General features: G+C 43.0%; 2 protein-coding genes across 9 annotated transcripts in view; one reads left to right on the top strand and one right to left on the bottom strand.

The window, feature by feature from the left end:
* Positions 1-7,386: 7,386 nt before the first annotated feature.
* Positions 7,387-11,861, top strand: SHISA3 (shisa family member 3). The gene is made up of 2 exons (XM_070612938.1): positions 7,387-7,663; positions 10,322-11,861. The coding sequence occupies exons 1-2, from the start codon at positions 7,387-7,389 to the stop codon at positions 10,759-10,761; spliced, it is 717 nt and encodes a 238-aa protein (XP_070469039.1). The 3' UTR covers positions 10,762-11,861.
* A 5,513-nt stretch (positions 11,862-17,374) lies between these two features.
* The window catches only part of ATP8A1 (ATPase phospholipid transporting 8A1), a 221,078-nt gene continuing 216,093 nt past the window's right edge, over positions 17,375-22,359 (bottom strand). For all 8 annotated transcript variants that reach the window (XM_070612924.1, XM_070612928.1, XM_070612931.1 and 5 more), the window contains one exon: positions 17,375-22,071. In XM_070612924.1, coding sequence (XP_070469025.1) covers positions 21,974-22,071 — 98 coding nt within the window. In that variant the 3' untranslated portion in view covers positions 17,375-21,973. The remainder of the gene's footprint in view (positions 22,072-22,359) is intronic.

Below are 22,359 nucleotides of genomic sequence, written 5' to 3'. Positions count from 1 at the left end.
GCGAGTTGGCCTTTTTCTCAGTTAGGCCTACTCTACAAGGCAGGGATCATGTCTTCAACTGCCCCAAGCAAACATCTCCACAGTTCAAATCTAAAAGGATGGTTAGCTTTCCTCTCCTTCACTGTCCACATATCAAACCTCACGGGAAAAAACTCGGATTGGCCATGCTTGAATCATGTGCACACCCCTGGAACCAATCGCAAAGTCCAAGGAGATAAGGAATTCTGATTGCTTCACTAAGATCTCATGCCCAATCCTTGGCCAGGAGTGGAGCACCATGATTGACAGTCCCTCCAGGACCACATGGAATGGGGGAAAGTTGGGTATTACTATTAGATTAGGGGGAGGAATTCTTCTCAGGACAAGAGAAAAGTCAAGGGAGACAGAATGGATCAAAAGATAGGCCCTGTGTGAGGTGATAAATCACTCTCTTATCAATAAACCAAATTTGGTACCAGACTCTGTGACTTTTTATGCCTTTTTAGGACACAAGGTAGGTGTGTGCGCGCGGTTAAGATTATTTCCTGAACTTCCCCTGTCTTCAAGAGAGCTGAGGCTGACAAATAGTTAAGTTCTAGATGGAACAGGCAGAATGGCACATAAGTTAAAGAATTACCAAATCCTAGTTTTTTATATACTAAATTGAAATAGCTATGCAGACAGCTACAAATGTGGTCTCCACTTCAAGCTCAATTTAAGTGGAGAAGCCAAAAAAAGATACCAAGGACAAGTTTTCTTCTTGTCCTTGATTACAAAAACTACATCAAAGAAGTAGAAAGTGGAGTGATTGTACAAAATGAATTGTTGGGTAAAATTAGATGGTGGAGCTGATAGAGCAGAAAGAATTCCAAAGCACAGTTCTGAGGACAGGATGCAGGGCACATGAGTGCTAGATATGAAACGCTGATATTTACGAAGATAACGCTGTTGACCCATTTGCTGTAGGCATGGATAACACTGAGTTATTTTCCCCGTGGTATATTTGATCCTGTCTATTTCAACCAAGTTCTCTGGCTGATGCCCTCAAATAACTCACAGCAGGTGTTTGTAAGCCAAGGTCAAGTGTGCATTCTGTATTCCTGAGACAGAGGAAACTTAGCTGACCCATGGGGTGAAAATTAGGACCTTTGCCTCATTGGGGCCCCTTATGTTACCAACAGAGCTAACCAAATATGGCCTATTTGAAAAGGAGAAAAATTAAAAGATACGTTTGACAGCAATTATATAGTAGCTTTCAAAAGAATTCCGTATGATTTACAAACTTTGAGGGTGACAAAATTTTTCAAAACATTCTGTAAGGCTGGCAGAGGTGAGAGGGGGAGTAAGAAGACAGAAATAAGACAAGAACCCTCTGTTTCTTGCTCCTCTAAACACCTTCCCCCACCCAAAGAACACATGGCCACAGAGCAGCAACTTACCATTTTTCCAGGGTCAGTTCACTTTCAGAGCTGCTCTAAACTCTGCTGAAAACCAACTCCTTGGGGAGCCCCAGGAATTGGGGCTGGCCTCTCTTCAGTCTGCAAGCACGCAGAAGGAAATGCCCCTTGCTGAGAAAGGGGTGGCGTTGGGGGAGAATCCATCTACTGTCAAGGAAGTTTCAATTAAATACGGATGCCAATTAATTTAATTTATATTTCTGCATGAAAAATGGCATTTTATTATACATGCACTGGAAAGATGCCAGGAGCCCAGGTTAATAAATTACATCTCTACTGACATAATATGGAATCACAGACTAATCAGATACTTATTAAATGCCCACCTGTGCTTGGGGCTACACCTTGTAGAAGCCCAACTGAAATAAGGCCTGTCCAGCAGGGCCTGTCCCTACACTGTGATCATCTGAAACCCACCCTTATCCCCCTCTGCTCCTAGCTTTGGGGCATGTCTCAGGAGACCAACTCTAAAAATGAATAATCAATATTCAATTGCCAGCGGTTATGAATGAGCGTACTGAATGAATAAGGGAACGAATGATGGAGAACTGTAAATAATCCACTAGAATCAAGCAGGGCATAGGCCTATTCTAGTTAGCAGGAAACTTGCCATGATTATTTGACTATAGATTCAAACCAGCTGGTGGTGGGTAATACCTACTGGTTCTGAAGCCCCTAGTCGGTGCCAGACTTGCTACATGTTTTATTTTGAATCCTTGCAACAATCCTTCAAGGTAGGAGTTAGTCCCTCCCACCCTGCTCATTTTAAAGAAATGGAAGCTGAGGTTCAGTCAGCTGAAATGACCTTGCTCGAGGTCACGTGATCAGAAGGAGGCACACTCAAACCCAGACTTCTCTGACTTGAAACTAGAATATTCTTTCTACTGTGCTGGCTGATTTTCTCTGGAATATACCTCTATTCTTTTGGACAAGTGTCAGCACTGTCTCCATGGGGGATCGGCTGGTGACTGCCCCGTTCTAGCAGTGCCGATGCACTGGACCGTTCTTGATGAGCTACATTTACAATTAAATCACCAGGGGTTGACTTTACAAAAATCCCCTATCCCAGAAATTCACTCTACTCTCCACTGGTACGGCACCCAGATACTCACTTGCTGCAGCAAGTAGTGAGATGGATGTTACTCAGCTGTCACAAGTTCTCAACCGGTCATTTATTGTTTACAGTTAGTTATTTACTCAACATTTACTGAGCACTCACTATGTATGTACCTGGTGTTCTGCTAGGTCCCAGGATACAATAACGAAAAAGGAGGTCAAAGGAATGGGGAAGACAGATGCCCTGTCACCAGATTACAATGAGATGCGGTAAATGCTATGGAACTGCTAAGGGAAAACACTCATTTTGTCATTTATTCAATCATTCACTTATTCTCTCTCTGACTGTTTACTGAGTCCCATTGATGTGCTTGGTAACAGGCCCACTCTAACATGTGTGAGCCAGGGCAAGAATAGACATGGAGGCTACAAGCCTGGGTCTGCCTGGCCCTCTCCTTCTTCCCATCCCTAACTCCATCTTGCACTGTGCAGAGGCCTCTCATGTATGTGTTTGAACACCCTAACTTGCATTTACAAATTTTTACCCATCTCTTCCTAGAGCAATTTACAGCCAGGAGGAGCCTTCTGCATACCCTAGAAGAAGGATTGGGTCTGTTTGGGTGGGACTGCTGGGATCCCAGGCCCAGACTGATGGAAAAGGAAGAAATGGGCTTTAGGGGAAAACGTCCCTCGGCTCTATTCATTCCTTCCCTGCATATGGGGACAAGGACAGAGGAGGCCCAGAGGGGTGCAGAGGATGGTCCTCAGACCAGCAGGCTTGGCATCACCTGGGAGCTTGTTGGAAATGCAGAATCTCAGGCCCCTCCGCAGACCCTGGGAATCAAATCTGCATTTTAACAAGGCTCCCAGGTGATTCGTATGCACGTTACGGTTTCAGAAACACTGCTCTAAGGGCCCGAGGTCTAATCCCCTCTTTATAAATGAAGAGTCGAGGCTGGCTAACGCGCAGGACGGGGGAGGGGCCGGGCTTGGGCTGGGCTGCCCGGCTCTGTGAATATCCTTCGGGGCACCTTGCTCTTCTCTAGTGGTGGATATGTGCCAAGGCAAATCTGAGAAAAAATACCTCTCGAATAACTCAGAGTGACACAGTCCTGGAGTAAGAGATGTATAGTGAGTGATCCAAGGAAGAGAATTCCACGAAGCAAAGGCATGAAAGGAAGGGTAGTGATAACAAGTCTCGCCAGGAAGGAAATTGAGGGAGGGCTGAGAAGCTTTTTGTTTTCTATTTTATTTCTGGATCCAATGCAAATCAGCCAGAGGGGACTTCCATAGTCAAAGTTAATGGTCCTTTTTAATGTATTTATTTTTTCATTTCTGCATCCTTTGGCCTTTTCTCCCCTCTTCCTGAGTGCAGCTCAGTTCCCAACCCTTTCTGATGCATCCATTTTGCCCTGTTTTCCTTAACTTCTCTGCTTTTGCTTTTCTTAAATCTTTCATTCTGCTCCAAAGAATATGAAACAGAGAAGAGAACAGGATAGGATTTAAAAATATGGCCCAGGACTAGTTTCATGCCTACCAACTCCCATCGATTAAAAAAATTTACGATGTAATTTTTATTCATACATAAAAATGGAGAGAATTGCATTTTGATTTTACAAGTACCCTTCATCCAGCTACAATTACCAACATGTTGTCAATCCATCCATCCCGGCTTCACGTCTCCATTTCTCCTTATCTTTTTTTCCTTCCTTCCTCCCACCTTCCCTCTCTTGTTTCTCCTTCTCTTTCTCTCCCTCCCTTCCTTATTTCTCTCTGTCTCTCTTTTTTTCTTTTCTTTTTTCTTTCTTGCCGGTGTTTATTAAAGCAAATCGCAGACATCATATCATTTAACTCATTTCCTATAGACTTTTCTGGAGGCAGGGCCACAAGAGAATGTAGCCTGAGGAAATGATGTCTTAGGATTGTGTTCTTCACCAAAATATGGAGTTTGTGTTACTGAGATAAGGAAAAATATAGAATTTCTAAAACTTCTACGTAATACCCCAGATGCTGTAGATTTTCCTTTCCATCTCCATGTCCTCCCCTTAGAGTCTCTGAGGGGGGCCTGCGAGAATTTTTAAATCTTCCTTGAGTTTTAAAAAATAACAAAATAACAGAAACTTGGAATGTTTATAAACCTAAAAAGTAGTGTATGTTCCCTGACTGTTTGCAAAGAGCATTCTGAGAAGATTGCTGTTGCAGTTAAAATTTGTCCATGTAAAATTTGAGGAGATTTTCTATGACTAGGAACTAAACACATTTTTCCCCCATGTGCAAACCCCTGAGTTGATTGTTTTAACGGTGTAAAGACACTTTGGGTCCGGATCTAGACATGAAAGCATGGCGCACAGTTGTTTTAATGTTCACACACATCAAATCTTTGGAGTATCAAGTAATCTGGAGGTTTGGTTATTTTCCACTAGTAAATATCATCCAACTAAATTTGAGTGAAATGCCCTCTAAATAAGTCAAATAGACAGGGGCTTTGAATGAGGGAATTAATTATAGCTGGTGTCCTAAGGAAAAGAATCCCTCTGTGGCATGGAGAATGTAATTAATGGGAGGTAAGCACCAACAAATCACTCCTTAAAATATTAATGCTATCAAAGAACAGCTGGGTAATGAGAGGAACTTGCCCGGGGGCTAGCAGAGGCTGCCGTGGCCGCTGCAGACCTCCATGCAGTTGTGACGCAAGGGAACGCCTCTAAATTTAACAAAAATAGTATCAGGAGGTGTGGTTCTGGGAAAGTTATTAGCAGTAAACACGTCTTTGTAGTTTCATTATCTTATTACGGTCCCTATGTCTTCATTTTGCTGTGGTTCTAAATGACTTTCCCCCCTAACTGCTCGGGATATATACAATCCAAACAAAGCTCCTGAAAAACAACTTTATCAAACCCCTTTAAGTCTGGTAAGAACCATTTTTTTTGCTGTTTTGGTAAATAAAAACACAGTAACTAAAAAATTCCTGCAAAACAATTTTCCACATGCTTAATTTAAGTTTCTTACGTCAAGAAAAACTGTCCCATTGTTGTTTGTGGATAAAAGCCTTAAAAACTTAATCTGGCTTTACTTCATAGCTTATTATTGTCCCAAGAAGTATCTATTTCTAAGACAGCAATAAAGTTAAATATTTACACAGTCCGATAACATCTGAAATGTTGGACATTATTTTTACATTCTTATAACGAAACCCTAATCTCAATATTTAAAATCAGAAATCAGAAGTAATTCTTCACTTGGAGTATACTTGAACTTAGATTTTTAAAAAGAAATCGTTTTATTCAGAGTTTAAAGAAAAAAACGCTTCTCTGGACCGATTCGGACCATCGGGAAGCTGCGGGCGTGGTAAACGCTTTTGACGCTCACTTTTACTGCTGGTGCGCAGCAAACTTTGTTTTGTTTCAGTCCACTTGCCAACATCTAAATCAGTGACACGGGCATTCAGCGTTTGACAAATAGGTTAAGATACGCGGAACATATTCACACGTACCAGTAAACGATGAGAGGAAGTTCAAGATGCAGTAAAAATAAATTCTTGAGTTTAGCCCAGGTTTCACGTAACACCAGTTTCATAAGACACTTACGCCGCTAAAGGAGTGGTGCCCCTGAAAATAGCACACAGGGGACACATCGTTTAAATAAATGTGTTTCTCTGCCCGAACAGAAGTTCAGAGCTGCTCAATTATCATCAATTTTGTCCTTTTATTTCCTTTGCGGGCGCGAACCGAGAAGTCGAGCTCTCTGCGGTTTCGCGCGCTGCCCTGGCTGGTGGTGGGGACCGGCGAGGCTTCACGGGCGGCGCGCAGGTTAGGGGCGTGCAGGATAGAGTGCGAGGGCGGGTGGATTTGTAAAAATGTGCCGTCCCTCTTAGAAAAGTGAAAGAAACGTGGATGGAAACCTCAGTGCAAATGTTGGCAGCCCCTAAAAATCCTGTTACCCCTCCTGAACTGTTAGAATCGGTGCCCCGGGAACGAGTCCGGATCTGTGCAACAGGCGACAGAAGATTCGAAAAACCTCAATCACCGCGCTCGTTTTTCTTTTTTTTTTTTTTAATCACATCCGTAAAAAGCAAAACCCGAGTGGATAGACACAGAAAGCCGGCAGCCCTCTCCCTCACTCTGCGGAGTTTTTTGGGCTGTGCGGAGGGTGGGGTGTGTGTGGGAGGGCCTGAGCCCCTCAGGTTTGGAGTTGGGTCCTGGGGGAGCCCGGGGGCGGGGGTGGCCGTGGAAAAGCGGAGGAGGCCCCGCGGTCCGCGCCGCGTCCGCGGTCATTAGCTCCAGCGGCGCGACCCGGGAGGGCGGACTCTTTCTTAACCCTCGCTGTCTCCCCCTCCCTCTTCCTTTTTAAAGGACGCTTTGCAGGCTGAGCTGTCAGCAGCAGGGAGGCCGTTTGTACTTGGCCGCGGCCAGGCTGATTCCTGCTCCCGTGACAGATAGGGGCGGGGGCGGAGGGGCCGCTGGTCCGGGGACACGCACGTGGGGGATCTCAAATTCTTCTTCTTTTGGCCTCGGCTCGGGAACCCGGCGACGGCCACAAGTCGGGCCGCCGTGCAGCCCTGGAGTGACCAGCCCCGGGCGCGATGGCTCCTTTGAGGAGTGGCGAGGGAGGTGGCCGAGGTTTCGGCGCGCCCTTCGCGCCAGGAGCATTATGAGCCGGGCAAAGGGCAGCAGCAGCAGCAGCCTCTGCCGGCGCCTTCCGCGGGCCCTCGCCGACTCGCCCCTGCGCACCATGCTGATCCTCGGCCTGCGGAGCCCGCAGCCCAGCCCTTGCCGCCTCCCCGGCCCCTGCTAACCCACGCGGGAGGCGCAACCGCGCTGCGCCGGGCGCCCGGCCTCAGCCTCTCGCTCTCCAGCCGCGACCCCCTCCCGGCCGCCCAGGACGCCCAGCGGCGATGGGGGCGCTGCTGGCGCTCTGCCTCCTCCTGGGCTGGCTGCGCTGGGGTCCGGCGGGGGCACAGCAGTCCGGAGAGTACTGCCACGGCTGGGTGGACGTGCAGGGCAACTACCACGAGGGCTTCCAGTGCCCGGAGGACTTCGACACGCTGGACGCCACCATCTGCTGCGGCTCCTGCGCGCTGCGCTACTGCTGCGCCGCGGCCGACGCCCGGCTGGAGCAGGGCGGCTGCACCAACGACCGCAGCGAGCTGGAGCACCCGGGCATCACGGCGCGTGAGTGCGGGCCATCTGGGGCAGAACCCGCCCGGCCGCCGGCGGCTGTGCACGCGGGCGGGTGTGCACGTGGGCAGGCGCGCCAGGCCTTCCTGGGTCTGCGCAGAGTGGACACAGCGAGGTGGGGAATCAAGGGAGGAGTGGGTGGTCGCGTTTCGGGTCCAGGAGCCCTATTCCTTTGCAGTCCCAATTCCAGCCAGACGCGCAGTCTCCGCGGGTCGGCGGCCCCAGGGAAAGTTTGCAAGGGGCAGCGAAGACCGCGGGGCTTGCGCTGGGTGACCCTGGGGAAGACAGTTGGGGCTCCCGGGCACTCGAAAGGTGGGGAGAATGGCTGGGCGGGGGGTCGGGGGGGGGGGCGGGCAGCGCCAGGCTGCGCTTTGGTTTTCAGGAGCGGTGAGGGCGCTCCATTGCGCGCCCTGCTCGCTCCGGGAGCTTCGGGAAGCGCCGATGGCGCGCGGAACGCAGCTCTTGGGACGCGCACATCTGCGGCCCTGCAGGGCTAAGGAACTTCAGCCACATTTTACTCCTTTTCTTGTGGTCCTTTGCTAGCGTTTCTAAACCGCTGCCCCATTCTCGCGACTTCCTTTCATTTCTCTGCATCGAATTACCCTCTCCGGCCCACCCCCTATTGTCACGCCTTTCAGAAATGCCCAGGTCCTCGAGGTGGAGATTTAGAAACCGGGGTCGCAGGGGCTTCCCCGCCCCCTATTCTCACGTCGGAAAACACGGGTCAAATTTCCGCTCACTTCAGAGCGGAATAAATCACGACCCCAGCAAAGCAACTTTACACCTGGAAAAAAAAAAGCTTTCCACCTGAATCGGAACTTCAGGGAAACCCTTTAGAGCTGGAGGCGATGCTTTTACCGCCGGGAAACGGGCCGAGCGGGCGGAGCTCAGAGCAGCGACACCCCGGGACTCCAGAGTGGAGGGCCGAGCCGGGAAAGGCGGGGAGAGGTCGGAGACTCAATGGTGCCGGCGCCCCCCTCCCCCAGAGACTGATACCCCAGGGGAAAGGGGAGCCTGCTTTTCCTTAGAACTCCGTTCGACTTTTAAGGAATTTAACTTTGGAGGTCAAAATTTCCAATCTAGAGGATTTGGGAAGTGATTTCTGGAGAAAAGATGCTCAGTGGAACGTAGGGGAGTCTAGGCCCTCCTGGCTTGTTAGAAAAATGCATATTCTTCCTGGGGCCCTGCTCCTCGTGGGGCCGGTTCCTCTCTCAGAGTAAGTGCCCAGTCTGCAGCAGGGACTCCTTCCCGGGCTTCCTTGCTCTGCTCGGAGGAGCCCGAGGACGGCAGGAGCGGGGGCAGTCTCCGCGCTCACTGAGGCTGGCATCTGGCAAACTCACGGACCGCGGCTCTGTCGCTTGCCAGCTGCGCAAGCTTGGGCAAGTTACTTAACTGCTCTGGGCCTCCTCTCAACTCTAAAATGGGCATATTGCTCTCGGAGGAGTTGGGATGCGCATTATGAGAGTGTATGAACGCTTAGCACGGTGCTGAGTAAGTGGTTAGTTGGTCACTTTGGCCTTGCCTTCCCCAGGCTGCTACTGTACACGCAAGCATGGGTGGTACCCTGAAGAGCTTACACCTAGGAAGGAGCCCACAGATCCTGAGGGTTGATAGTTAACTGTTACTGACCGCCTGGGTGTTTTTGGGAAAGTCAGAAACTCTCTGGTGGGTTTCCCCATCTGGAAAATAGAGCTTATCATGCCCACCTCACAAGGAATCCATGAGACTTGAGTCAGATAATAAATAAGAGAGAGCCAGACACAGGGTACAGCCTTAGTTAATGCAGGTTTTCTTTCTTCTGCCTCTAAGCGGGAAGTTGCCTCAGAGTGTGGCTCAATCAGACAGGGCAGACACCCGGAGAACTGCCCCCAGGGTGCCTCTGGGGTGGGAAATTTTGTCTGCCTTGTAGAGAGAGAAGGAAACAGAGGTTTGCTCTGTCTGAGGGATGCTTTCACAGAAAGCCTGGGCCACCAACACCCAGAACTGTGTCGTGATCTATTTAGAGTTCAGCCTGATCTCAGAGTGGAAAAGGTGGGTGGAAATCGAGAGGCAGAGGCATGGCAGCTGGAGTAGGGACCCCAAATCATTTCTGGAAAGAAGCATCCAGAAACAACAATGTGTGATGCAGTAGGACACATGGTTAATTGGGGCCCACTATGGATTCTTTTGTACTGTTCTTTCCATAGTCTCCTAAATTCCTGGGGGATCCCATGTAACAGGCTTAGATTGGAGGTTCCTGGGATGAGAGATGAATTTTCAACCTCAGAGATGGGTCAGAGCCCTAAGTGCCCCACTGTGATAAAACTACCAAAACTTGGATTTAAGCCCAGAATTACCGTAACCAAACCACTTTACCTTTTCCCTCCCTCCGGTGGGTGAACAGGAGGATAGATTCTGTTCCTTCTGACTTTCAGATGTGCGATATGATGGCTAATTGCTAACAGAGGCTACAATGTCAGTTTGCTTTCTCCTCACTAGGAGCAAGAATATTCCATCCTTATAGTTTGCACTTTAGAGGTCCTGGGAATAAGCTCTGAGAAGTTGGGCTGACAACGGTAGTAATACTCAGCCCCTGCCCCGCTCATCCTGAGCTGCCAGGAGTCTGGGAGACCCTTGTCCAAGCCTCTGTGTATGTCTGTTTTTGCCTTTTAGAGCCTGTCTACGTTCCCTTCCTGATCGTCGGCTCCATCTTCATTGCCTTCATCATCCTGGGCTCTTTGGTGGCTATTTATTGCTGTACCTGCTTGAGACCCAAGGAGCCCTCGCAGCAGCCAATCCGCTTCTCGCTCCGCAGCTATCAGACAGAGACCCTGCCCATGATCTTGACCTCCACCAGCCTCAGGGCACCTTCCAGACAGTCCAGCACAGCCACCAGCTCCAGCTCCACAGGGGGCTCCATCCGCAGGTTCTCCTTTGCCAGGGCAGAGCCAGGCTGCTTGGTGCCCTCGCCACCCCCGCCTTACACCACAGGCCACCCAATCCACCTGACCCAGCCATCTGGTTTCCTGGTGTCACCCCAGTACTTCACTTACCCGCTGCAGCAGGAGCCCCCGCTGCCTGGGAAGAGCTGTCCGGACTTCAGTTCCAGTTGACAGGCCACGGTTATAGGTCCACCACGTAGTACAATGGCAGACAGGTGGAGGGCTGCTGGCATTGCCACAAGGATTTCTGAGGAAAGTTCCTTGAACCCAGCAACGTCATGGAGGAAAGTGCTAGAAAATACAGCACCTTGTAGTCTTAAAGTTCCTGGCTCCACAGAATGGCTGTTAGATAATTGCTTTCTGGCCTGGAAAACATGGTGATCATTATATTTCAACTTATGGTACTTTTATTAAAAATATGCAGCACTTCGACTTTCAAGTTACAAACTGGCTGAAGATGTTTTATTGGACAACTCCACTCTACTGCTTAGAAAAGGGCTACGTGTTCTTTTTTTCATTATAAGTTGTTTAGTGAGTTATAATACAAGTAGATACATAAATAAGCAAAGAAAAATACCTGATTGTCATTATCGAAGGTTCACTTAAAAAATTAACTACTAAGTGAGCTGAGGGGACGGTGAACAACCTATTTATGATTTTGGGGACAACCTAACCATGAATAATATTAGCTTCAAGAGAACAGGTACTTTTTAAATTAATAACTAAATTTCGTTTAAAATATAAGAGGATTTTCAGAATACAAGGTTTCAGTAACCACATGAGGAGTTGAAAGTTTTACGTATTTACTCAGATGTCCATTGTGACACAGATCTCGTGAAAACATTTCCCTGTCCGCCCAAGGGAATATTTATTGCAGACTTTTGTCCAGCAACGTTTAGTGTTTAAATGAAAGTTGGACATTTAAAAACATTTGTTTGTAAAATGAGTTATGTACAGATGTAAAGATTTGTAATTTAATGTATTTACCACATGACGGTACTAATTATTTAGTAGTTACACTGTAATTTTTATGTTGATAATAACTGTGGAGTTTAAAATCCAGCTCTTGGTTATAAGCACCTAATATTACATATTTTAAGTGCCACTGAATTCCATGTCTGATGACTACATATTTGGGCATATATCCTGCTGGGTTAGAATAAATAAAATACTTATGTTTTCGTGAAATCTATTTGAAATTTTAGATCACAGCACTTCATTTTATCTCTTTAATGATACTATTTGCTATTCAATAAAAGGCAATGTCTTTACTTAATGCTTTATATTTTGAAGTGAAGAAAAATCCTATGTTGATTTTGAATTACGTTAACAAGCTATGTTTTGCATTGCGGCTCATGAAAGCAGCAAAGGAAGTGAATTTTTCTAGAAGTGTCAGCCTATAGGTTTCATGCAGACTTCAGATGTATTATTTGGCCTGCACAGATTTAAAATTGGGATATTTCTCATAAGAATCTGGATTTCTGACTTCTTGTGACCCTAGGAAGATCTTGCACCGAGGCACGTGTACCGCCATGGGGTCAGGCCAGCCCTTTTCAGACAGGACATTTGCCATTTGCCTGCCTCCTGCCTGGTCTCTCCCACACCTGGCCCATCTCCCTCAGTTTGGTTACCTGCCTGGCCCCTGCGGGTGTTGTTTGGGAATCCAGGTGGATATGACTTCATACTGTCATGTGTCACCCTCCATAGCTCTTTTCTAATACAGCCAGTTGGAGTAGAATTCTGACCTAAGAGAGTCATTTGGTCCTTGGTTTCTAGTTGAGGAAACAAGTTTGAAGAAATTGTGCCTGTGCCTGGCCTAACAGCAGAGGGCCTCTGGCTTCTCATCTCCTGCTTTCCTGAAAGTGGCCTGACTTCCGGGCATCCCAAATTAGCCAAAGTAATTAAGGAATGAAAGAAACGGAAGGAAGGAAGAAAGGAAAAGAGAAAAGGTGGAACATGAAAGGACAAATGTTTGTGAGCATTCTGGAACACAACTTATGGCATTAGGCTGGTTTTATCCATGTTCGTTAGATGCTGCTCCTTTGATATTTTTAAGGTAATCTTTCCTGGGCTCTTATGAGCCAAACGCTATTCTAAATATTTACATGCTGTAACTCATTCCAAACCACCCCCACAGGGAGGTATTATAATTCCTATTTTACAGATTTGGAAACTGAGGCACAGGAGTCAAGTAACTTGCCCAAGATCCCACAGCTCGTCAGTACTGGAGCTGTAGGCAAAAACATTCAAACAGCAGGAAGCACCTGCTTTGAGGTTTTGCTGCCTCAGTGCAAGAAATCACTGGGGAGTAAAGCATGAGGGCCAGCCCCTCTCTCTAAGGCAGTCATTCTCAGCTCTATTGGACCCATCCCATGAGCTCTCCAGAGAACAAATATTTTGTGCCATCCCTTCAACTCTCCTTAAATAAAATCCATAGATAATATCACTCACTACACATATAATTAAAAAAAATCAATACCATGCCCTCATGATGAATAGAAAGGAGAAAGAAAAGGAAAATAATTTATTTCAAAATATCATGGCTTGGACTAAACAAAGGATTCAGATGCAAACCTCTCATGAAGAATCACCGAGATGTGACAATTCCAAAAAGGGACCCATCAGGTTTGCTAGACTAGCAACTCAAACACCACAGTTGCACTGTCGCTATTAATGTGATTTTTCTAAAGAAAGCAAAGTTTGATCTTCCTTTGATTTGCACAGTAGTTATATATCTTGAAAATTCAGTGTATAATATAGGCAGTGCAAAACATAGTTTATCAGTAAAATGGGGGTTAGGTTTTTCCACTGAAAGGAATGGCGGGACATTGCAAAGTCAGGCCAATGGACCTCAAGTCATTGTTGTGCAGACTGTCCCATGTATTGCAGGATCTCTGTTATAACTGAGTCCCACCCAATGAATGTCCATAGCACACCTGCCCACACCCCCAAACATTCAGATGCCAAAGATCCCCTCACACAAATCCACAACATCCTCTAGAGGGCAGAACTACCCCCACTGAAAACCATCTATTTTGTCATTACTGAACCATCTATTTTGTCTCTACTGAACTTTTATTTGCCAACCCTCTGGGAAGTGGTTTATATCCATCAGGCAGAATAACTCTAAGAATTCAGAAAGCTCACGTTTGCCATCTTCCCTTCCTTAGCAGGATGCTCCAATCAATCAAGTTAACTGGCTCTAAGTTGTTTAAAATTAGGGAGGCATTGTGTACCTCACTGTAACATTTATTCAGTGACACTGAATCAAGTCACATCCCCACATAGTCGTTGACATATAACATGTGTCTTTGAACTTCTCTCTGGAAGCTATGTAGTTAATATTATTATTGTTTACGATCCTAGGGTGATCAGGCCATCCTGTGGCAGATTTCCAGTTACCGTCCCATTCAACAAGCATTTCTTGGACACCACCATGGGTCAGGCATAGGCTGGAGGTTGAGAGTACCAAGATGAATAAACCTTCGTTCTGACTCAAGGAGCCACTATCTTCATGCACTCAGGCATGACAGCAAATACTTGTGATAAGATGTTATAGGTGGTTTATAAAAGAAGCACATTACCTGTCCTGCTTTCCAGGAGCTCACAGTCACACAGGGGAAGATGAACCCATCAGTCAACACTTAGAATTCATTTTGGTAATTGCAATGATCGGGGAAGTGCAGACTGCCCTGACAGCACGTATGAATGGCACCTAACTCAACCTGGAGGGGTTGAGATTGGACCTGAGCCTTGAGAGATGAATGGGATCTAAGTGAAGAAGGTTGGGTAGGGGGAGGGAGAGAGGAGTGCTGGAAATGAGGGGAAGAGCATATTAGGCAAAGTAAAGAATTAGTAGAAAAGCAGAGAAACACCCGTGAACATGGAATAAGGAACATTCTGGAAACTAGACAAAAAATTCAGAAAAAGAATGAAAGTAGAGAGAGAAGCAGGGCAGATGAGAGATCTTGAACACCATGCTGACTGGATATATACCAAATGCAAGGGGGGGAGCCTTGAAGGATTTTATAAGGGAAAGTTACTTGATCACTTCATTTTAGAAAGATGAGACAGCAAGGGTCAAGTCAAATCACTTGAAGTTTCCCAGACGATGTTCACCACAACCTGCCACACCACCAAATACAGTGGAAACTTATCTGAGCAATGCTTTATTACTTTCATAAAGCATTTGAGTCCTAATATCCTGAAACCACGACTATTTTGAAGAAGTTCCATATTTCGAAAGATAGTTGTGCAAATAATGGGTAACATTTATTAAGCACCATGTGTGTGTCCCAAGTGTTTTATGACTGCTAACATTTAGGCTTGACAACCCTGGAGTCAGGACCATTATCATGCCCGTATTGCCGATGAAGAAATAAAGCAGAAAGGTGAAACACTGTGTCCAAGGCCAGGCAGTAACAGCAGAGCCCAGATTTGAACCCAGGCGGTCTGCTTTGAAACTCCACATTTTTTAGGATACACCTAGAAGGTCTAATTTTCTCAGGAAAAAAATATCCAACCTACTTTTCAGAAAATCTATTGAGGCAAAAAGGATTGTGTAATATTGTACATACCCTATAGATAGCAGGGGATTGTAACAGTCAATAGAGTTTGTGCTACACTATGAGAACATAGAATAATATAAAATGCAAATAGAAATATTAGATGAAAAACATCTCTCCCTTTACACATGAGAAACTTGAGAGACCAGAAGGTGACAGCATGGATTTTGCAGTCACAGTGTCTGGGTTAGTCTTCTGGCTCTGTCACTTGTAAACTGAGTGACTTTGGGCCACTTACTTTACTTCACTGTGTCTCCGTTTTCTCATTTGTAAAATGGAGATGTTAATGGTACCTACGGCTTAGGGTTGTCTTGAGAAATAAGAAGTTAGAGTCACTGTCTCAAATCACTTGCCTTCTAGTGGGGAGGGAGTGTGTAGTAAATTAATGATAAATCACAGAATGTAGATGAAATATCCTAGAATAAAAATGGAAGGCTAAGTACTGGGGGAGGGCAGATGTAACTGTTGATTGGAGGGCAGGGAACGGAGAAAATGGCCCCACGGTTTGATGGAGTCAGCCTGTGAAAATCCATGACCTCCTCTGATACCTGGCCAACTTCTGTCATTGCTTGGGGTCAAGCACTCTCCCACTCTGTTGGGCACTCATGGCCTGTATGTTTATTTTATCATTTGCTTTAAAAAAACGTATTTAATAAATTTGCTTTAAAATGGTTATTCATTCCAAAGCCAATATTGTACTTTTAATTGTCCAAATGGAGAGATTTATCTTCCCTGTTTACTCTTTATTGGTGTTATCATTAGCTACTTCTTATGGTGGAGAATTTGCCAGATTAACTTAAATCCATAGGAAATTTTCTTTCTAAAATGGGACAACCAAAAGTTTCCTGAAAGTATAGACAATCACAATAAGGAATTTGATACATTTCATTGAGTCAGGATTAGTTTACTTAGGCGTAACCTAAAAAGTTTATTTAGTATACGTTCAGGAAAAATAAGAATTTCCAGGCATGTTAAACTATTAAGGGAACAAGCTGTTAACATATTTTTATATGTACATGGCTATTTTAAAAAGACAAACAGTAGTTATTAATGAAATTATTCTGACAGAGAATTCTTATTTGAATTGCTAGTTACATAGTTTGTACTTGAAATAAAAACTGGATAGTAAAAAAATATTTCATACTTTCCAACAAGTTTTATTAGCCTACTAGTGAAATTATCCAGGTTAGGAAGATCTTTCTTCATTAAAATGAGTGGGCCTGCGTTACCGAAATGGAAGCTTTAGGTTAGAGAAGCCATAGCATACAAAAACAAACTTTAAATGGGGATGATGTATTGAATTTATGGGAACGTATTTCAAGTTTGCTGTTTCCTTACAGCTGTGTTAGAAGGCATCTTAAACTACATGGTCAGTATAAACACAGTACTTATTTTAAGGAGATTGGAGTTGACTGTGAAAATCATTTGATATAATTCGCAGGTAACTTTTCTGTACCTCGTTCTGCCATGGTTTTGCTTGGGGAACCCACACCAACGGTTGTCCCTGGGAAGGAAGACTGTGGAAAGGACATGGGGCCCCGAGGGCTAAGCACACACTGCCTCATTCTAATAAAACCAGGGGCTCCTCAGCCTGCTTCCTCAGTGCCTCTCGGTGAAGGAGTCCTGTTCTAGCAGTTTCCCAGATGGCAGTGTCAGTCTTTTCTCTTTTACCTAGGGATGCTGATTTTTGATAAAGCTCTTGTTCTCATTTCTGATGTTTCCTATACTTTTGTCTCACATGGCAATTTTAATATTTTCTGGTTACTTCCTTCAAAGGTTATTGGCTCAACTTGGCCACTTTCTCATGAACTTACGAAAAGTGGGGGGGTTTAGAAAAACTTAAGAAATTCATCCTAAGTGAAAGGATGGTGCCATGAATTAGCTGTTGACTTGCAGGCTGATTTAAATATGTAATGAGACAGTCCTGGGAGACTTTTCTGACTGAAGAATCCAAATACAGTAATTTTATTAAAAGAATTCTTTTTTGATACTTAATTATCAAAATGACTCTTCTTGTCAAACTAGAGTTAATATACCCCATTTAATGTTTCATTTAGCTGGATAAAAATGAAGGAATATTTTGTATATCAGTGGAGTTGTAAACAAAATATGTTAAAAGGTCATTGAATGGATTCACCTTCTCACACTATAGTTACCGTGGATTTGAATGTTTTATAAAGGAATATAATTTCGAAAACTAGCAATTAAAACTTCAACAATTTTCTTTACGTAATGGTAAAGTTTATTTCGTTTTTAATAACAATTAGAGGACAAAATGTGTAAAATTTGTAGTTTAAAACATGCACATTCACAAAAGGCCAATGACACATAACACTGCATAGAATTGGGTATCACTCAACTTTAATAACTATTTATAAAACACAGTGCATTGAACATCGAGATCAACAAACCTGAGAAAACTACTATAATCACAGATTCAATACTCTCCACTCATGCAGCTTCACAATTTCTACAGCAGTTTCAGCAGGAATGGTTTTTAATGGAGCTGAAAATACTATTTTATCTTTAATGCAAACTGCAATTTTCCATAGTAGCTGCCTTCCAAGGCTGCCTTTTTTTTTAACCTAATAAACTTGAAAATGTGAAAAATGAAGCTTGAAGTAGTAAAACAAACAACAAATAGTATTTACTGCATTTCTGCCTTCTATTCTAGAACCACGAAACATAAAAATATTATTTTTTAAAATATTCTGCTCACATCTTTGCAAGAGCAGATTTACCTACGGAAAATTGCTGTTAATTCGAAGTAAGCAAGTACGAAATCTAGCTTTTTCCTACTTAAGGGAGATTTATTTGCTGAGAAGTTTTGTGAGCTTTATTAAGAAAAGTTCTTAGAGGCAAGCTAAATAAAAGTTTCAATTAAATTTGTTCAAATTTGTTTGTAAAACAATTTACTTATTTAAAAAAGTTGTGCAGAGAACCAATTAATTTGTCCACTGAACATTAAATTCCAGGTAGGCCATGATAGAATGTTATAAGACAGAAATAAACATCAAGATTTATAGCAATAGCCATGCATTGGCCGAGACCACTTTAAATATTAATTCATGCAAACCATAAACCTATCAAAAACACAGCTGCTCTCATACAGAAAATAAATCAAGACGAAAAATGGAAAACATTTATTTCCTTTCCTTCAAAATTTAACTTACATTCCATTTTAATAGCTGTTGAAGGTTAATTAAAATGCAGCAAAGTATAAGTTTCACAAGTGACTTCAGTTATTTTAATGTGAGAAAAATCAGACTATGGTCTCTTTAAGAGGCATTATGGAAACGTTCATCATTAAAAAGCATTTATTAGGCACCAGACTGCATGGTGTTACATTAAGTAATTTACAAAAAGAATTCCATAGGCGTGGTCCATATGATGTGAATGGGGTGGGCATTTTCTCAATAAATTTTGTACATGATTACAAGATTATAGATTTATTTGATAATATGAGTTTTAAAATCAGGAACTATTAAAGGGTAACTGCACAAAAATAAACACCAATGATTATTTAGCTTTGTAATAATGATGACATTGTTATAATTTAAAAACTATGTATATACATTCTATTACTTTCAGACTAGCATTCATTTCCTGAAAGCACATTTTAAATGACAAACTATAACTGATATGCAGTGCGCACGATGCAGAACAAATTAACATATGACTTTCATATTGGGTATTTAGAATGTTGAGTTGCAAAATTAAAATATAAAATGTAATGATCAGAATAAATGTTGGTTTTTTAAATTCATTTTTTTCCCCTGGAAATTAAGAGGAATCACTGATTCCATTTAATGACCCTACAATTCATGTAAATGGCTAATATTATTGAGCAGAATACACGTTCACCTGACTTAATTAGAAGTTCTCCATGAACTTGGCAATACTGCTGAAGGAGGCTCACACCACACAGGGCGGGGCGTGGGAGGGCGGGCAGCATACACATCATTTTAAATTTACCACATTCCTGAGAAACACCATCTTCCTGCTAGTAATTTCTACCATAAAGCATCTTTCTGGGTGTGAGACACAATATATTTTTATGTGTATATATAAAACATTTAGAAACTTCATGCTCAATATCACTGTGTACCATTCAACATTAAAGAAGCAACCCCAGCTTTTCAACGGGAGAGGAAGGAGGATTTTAAGCAGTATTTTCTGAATTGTAAACATTGTAAAGCAATGGCGTTAGCATCTGCCACAGTCCCTACAAGGGACTTTTTAATTGAAGAGTACCTGTCCTTATTTCAGAAAATAAACGTTAAAAGTCACTTCAACTGTTTATTTTAATCCTGGTAAAACTGTGTTACTTTTTTCCCCCTTAGGAAGGTTAAAAAATCAGAGGGTTTTCTCTAACTTAACACTACAAAGTCACTGCAATTGCAATGTCATATTTTAAGTTTTACCAAGGAGGTTGACCCCCTATACCCACCCGAGAAGCAAAGAAATGGACTTAACATTGATAATTCAAAAATAGGACCATGGGACAAAAAGACATAAATTAATCATATTTCAGATCATGATCTTACACATTAAATTATTAACTATAAGTATTCTACTCATGTTGAAGAGCTCCACAGAAACAATTCATGTTTCAAGATAAAAATAAAACTTTTAGCTTTCTTAAGTCAGAAAATTCAGTTCTATTATATTCATCACATTGATATTAAAATTTTGGAGAAGGATGCCACTGATGAAGTGAGGGCAAAGGGAAGTGGCTCTTCTCTGTAATTGCTATAAAGTGTTTCTCTGGAGGGATGTACTTCATTCTTGTTTGATTTTTGTGGTTTGACCTCAACTATCACCATTGGGAGGCTCAGAGAAGCTGCTCTGAATATCCATTCAGTACACGGTTAAAGTGGGTGACGTCAGAATTTTGAAGATGATCTTAGCCTTTTACACCTGTGCTCTTGCTAGAGGTTTTGATTCCCCATTCTCTTAATCTGAATCCCCATTGGGAAGGCTCTGGGAAGGGATGTCAACTCCTTGCCTCCTTTCGGTTAGAATCATGCATGTGTTATAACTTCTCTTATTTGTAGAAAACATGGGACGCATACCTGTAACTAAATAGCTAATGGAGAAGGAAATGATATATAGCCCAATTTTATACCTAGATTGAGAAAAAGGGTGAAAAGAATGAGAAATTATTAAACTCAAGGAGTGATTTTGAAAATCACCTCTCTTCTCAATTCTAGTTGACTTTGTTTTTTAAAAGAGTAAGTTCTACCTATTTTGCTGGTAAGTCCACTTAAAGGCAAACAGGCTTTTGAATAAAAGGCAAAAAGTTTGCTTCAATCTCTGAAGTGTTTCTGAAAACTAGAATTCCTTTTTATTTTTTTCTAAATGAAAGCGTTATTTTAAAAATAGTGTAGAAAACCGGTGGTGGTTTTTAAACAGCCCCTTCATATATTCTTGGTAGCAAAATAGGCATTTTCAGGAGATGTCTTGGAAATGCTGAAAATAAGTAAACTGAACATACATTTTAAAACATATTAATGAAAGCTACTTATGATGAAAAGTGTTCTTTGACTGTAAAGTTACAGCCTTGAGTAAAATAGGTGTTTTTAAAATGGGGAAAATGTACTTCTTCTTTGTCCCAATTAGCAGCATGTGACTACTTTTGGGAGCTGCTTGACCAGTGAACTGTGAAGTAATGCTCCGTCTTAAGCACAGGGGCAGTCACCAGAACACGGGATTGCTATATAAGACAGCAGGCAGCTCCAGTGGGAATCATAGGGAGACCCAACATACAGGACAAAAGCCGAGAGTACGTATGTTACAAAAGCCCATGCGTTTATCCGACATGGTATTCCAAACATCTCGACAGAAGCATTGGACATCTCACATAAATACGTAAGCATATTTTTCTTGAGAGAGAAAACATTAAGACAAAATGACATCACTCAGTCTACAGCAGAAGCCAGATTTTTAGAAGAATCTAAACAATGATGAAACTTCATCAGAAGTGACTGAAACATAAATACAGGTTTAAAAATCAGTATCGTAGAGACAGAGTCACATTACCACATGTGCCCTATAACTTTAACAAATAAACAAGACAAACCAGAAAGAAGCATTTGTAAGGCCAAAGGTGCAACATGACAGATTTTAGTAGCAAATGCCTTGAAATACTCATTTTTGCAAATCACTCTTACATTTGAAAAGTCAAGCATGCAGATCTGACAGCAGAACTGGAGGTAAACTTTCTCTTAAATTTCCGGGCAAATGACTACTGAGTGAGAAATACATTTATTGAACTTCTTTGGCAAACATTTATCAAGACAGTTTTTGACGCAAACACTTATTAATGTCTTGTTTAGAAATTTTGCTCAAAGGTGAGTCAGTTCCTTAAGAATGCTGGTTTTTTTTCAGCATATTCTGAAATCTAAGTCTGGATATCAAGAGTCCCTTTAACTTATTACCATTTTAGAGTTTTTTAAATGGTGGGTTGCCTTGTGGTATATCCAATAAATTGATAGTCAGGTACAGCCCCAGAGTAACGGCATAATACTGACCTATTCTCAGTTTAAGAAAGCACTCTGGCAAGATACAAGGTCATTTTCAATTTCTGTTTACAAAGACTTAGCAAATACTTTAAAACATCTGAAAGAGATGGTGTTACAGTATAGTTGCACAGTGCTTCTGTCTATAATATACATGAATCTGAATGTCAATCAACGAGATGAGCTCAGATCCACCTTTCCCCTCCTTGGACCAGACTGGAATTGGTCAGCAGATTCCGGTGAAGACCTGGGAGCTCTCCTTAGACACAGCAGAGCCTGCCTCGCAGCTCCTTCCCATCACCATTCATCAGGTCTCTGCTTTGTGGTGTCATATGCTCTAACCACTTCAGACTGTGAGACAATTCCATTTTCATCTTGAGAGAAAGCATACCCATCTGTAAGTGAAAGATAAAATAGAAATGGCCATCATGAAGTCACTGGAAATCTCTTGTTACTCTGAGTTTTGAGTGCTCATTTTCTAACTTGGGAAACTAATACATCTCTCCCATCTTCAAAAGCACGAAGACATTAATTTTTAATATCTAGAAAAGACACAGACTCAGCTGCAAAAGGGAGAGTGGGATGACTGTAGGTTGCCGGCTTAGATTCTACAAGTTTTGCTTCTAGATGAATGAGTAGGCGCTCTCAAGTCCCCTCAATTTTCTGTTCAGCATCTCAAGTCC

This window comes from Equus przewalskii, chromosome 3, assembly GCF_037783145.1.
Source record: "Equus przewalskii isolate Varuska chromosome 3, EquPr2, whole genome shotgun sequence".
In the NCBI taxonomy this organism is placed as follows: Eukaryota; Metazoa; Chordata; class Mammalia; order Perissodactyla; family Equidae; genus Equus; species Equus przewalskii.
The sequence above is the reverse complement of the archived record's forward strand: the minus strand, read 5'-3'. Positions and strand labels throughout refer to the sequence as shown.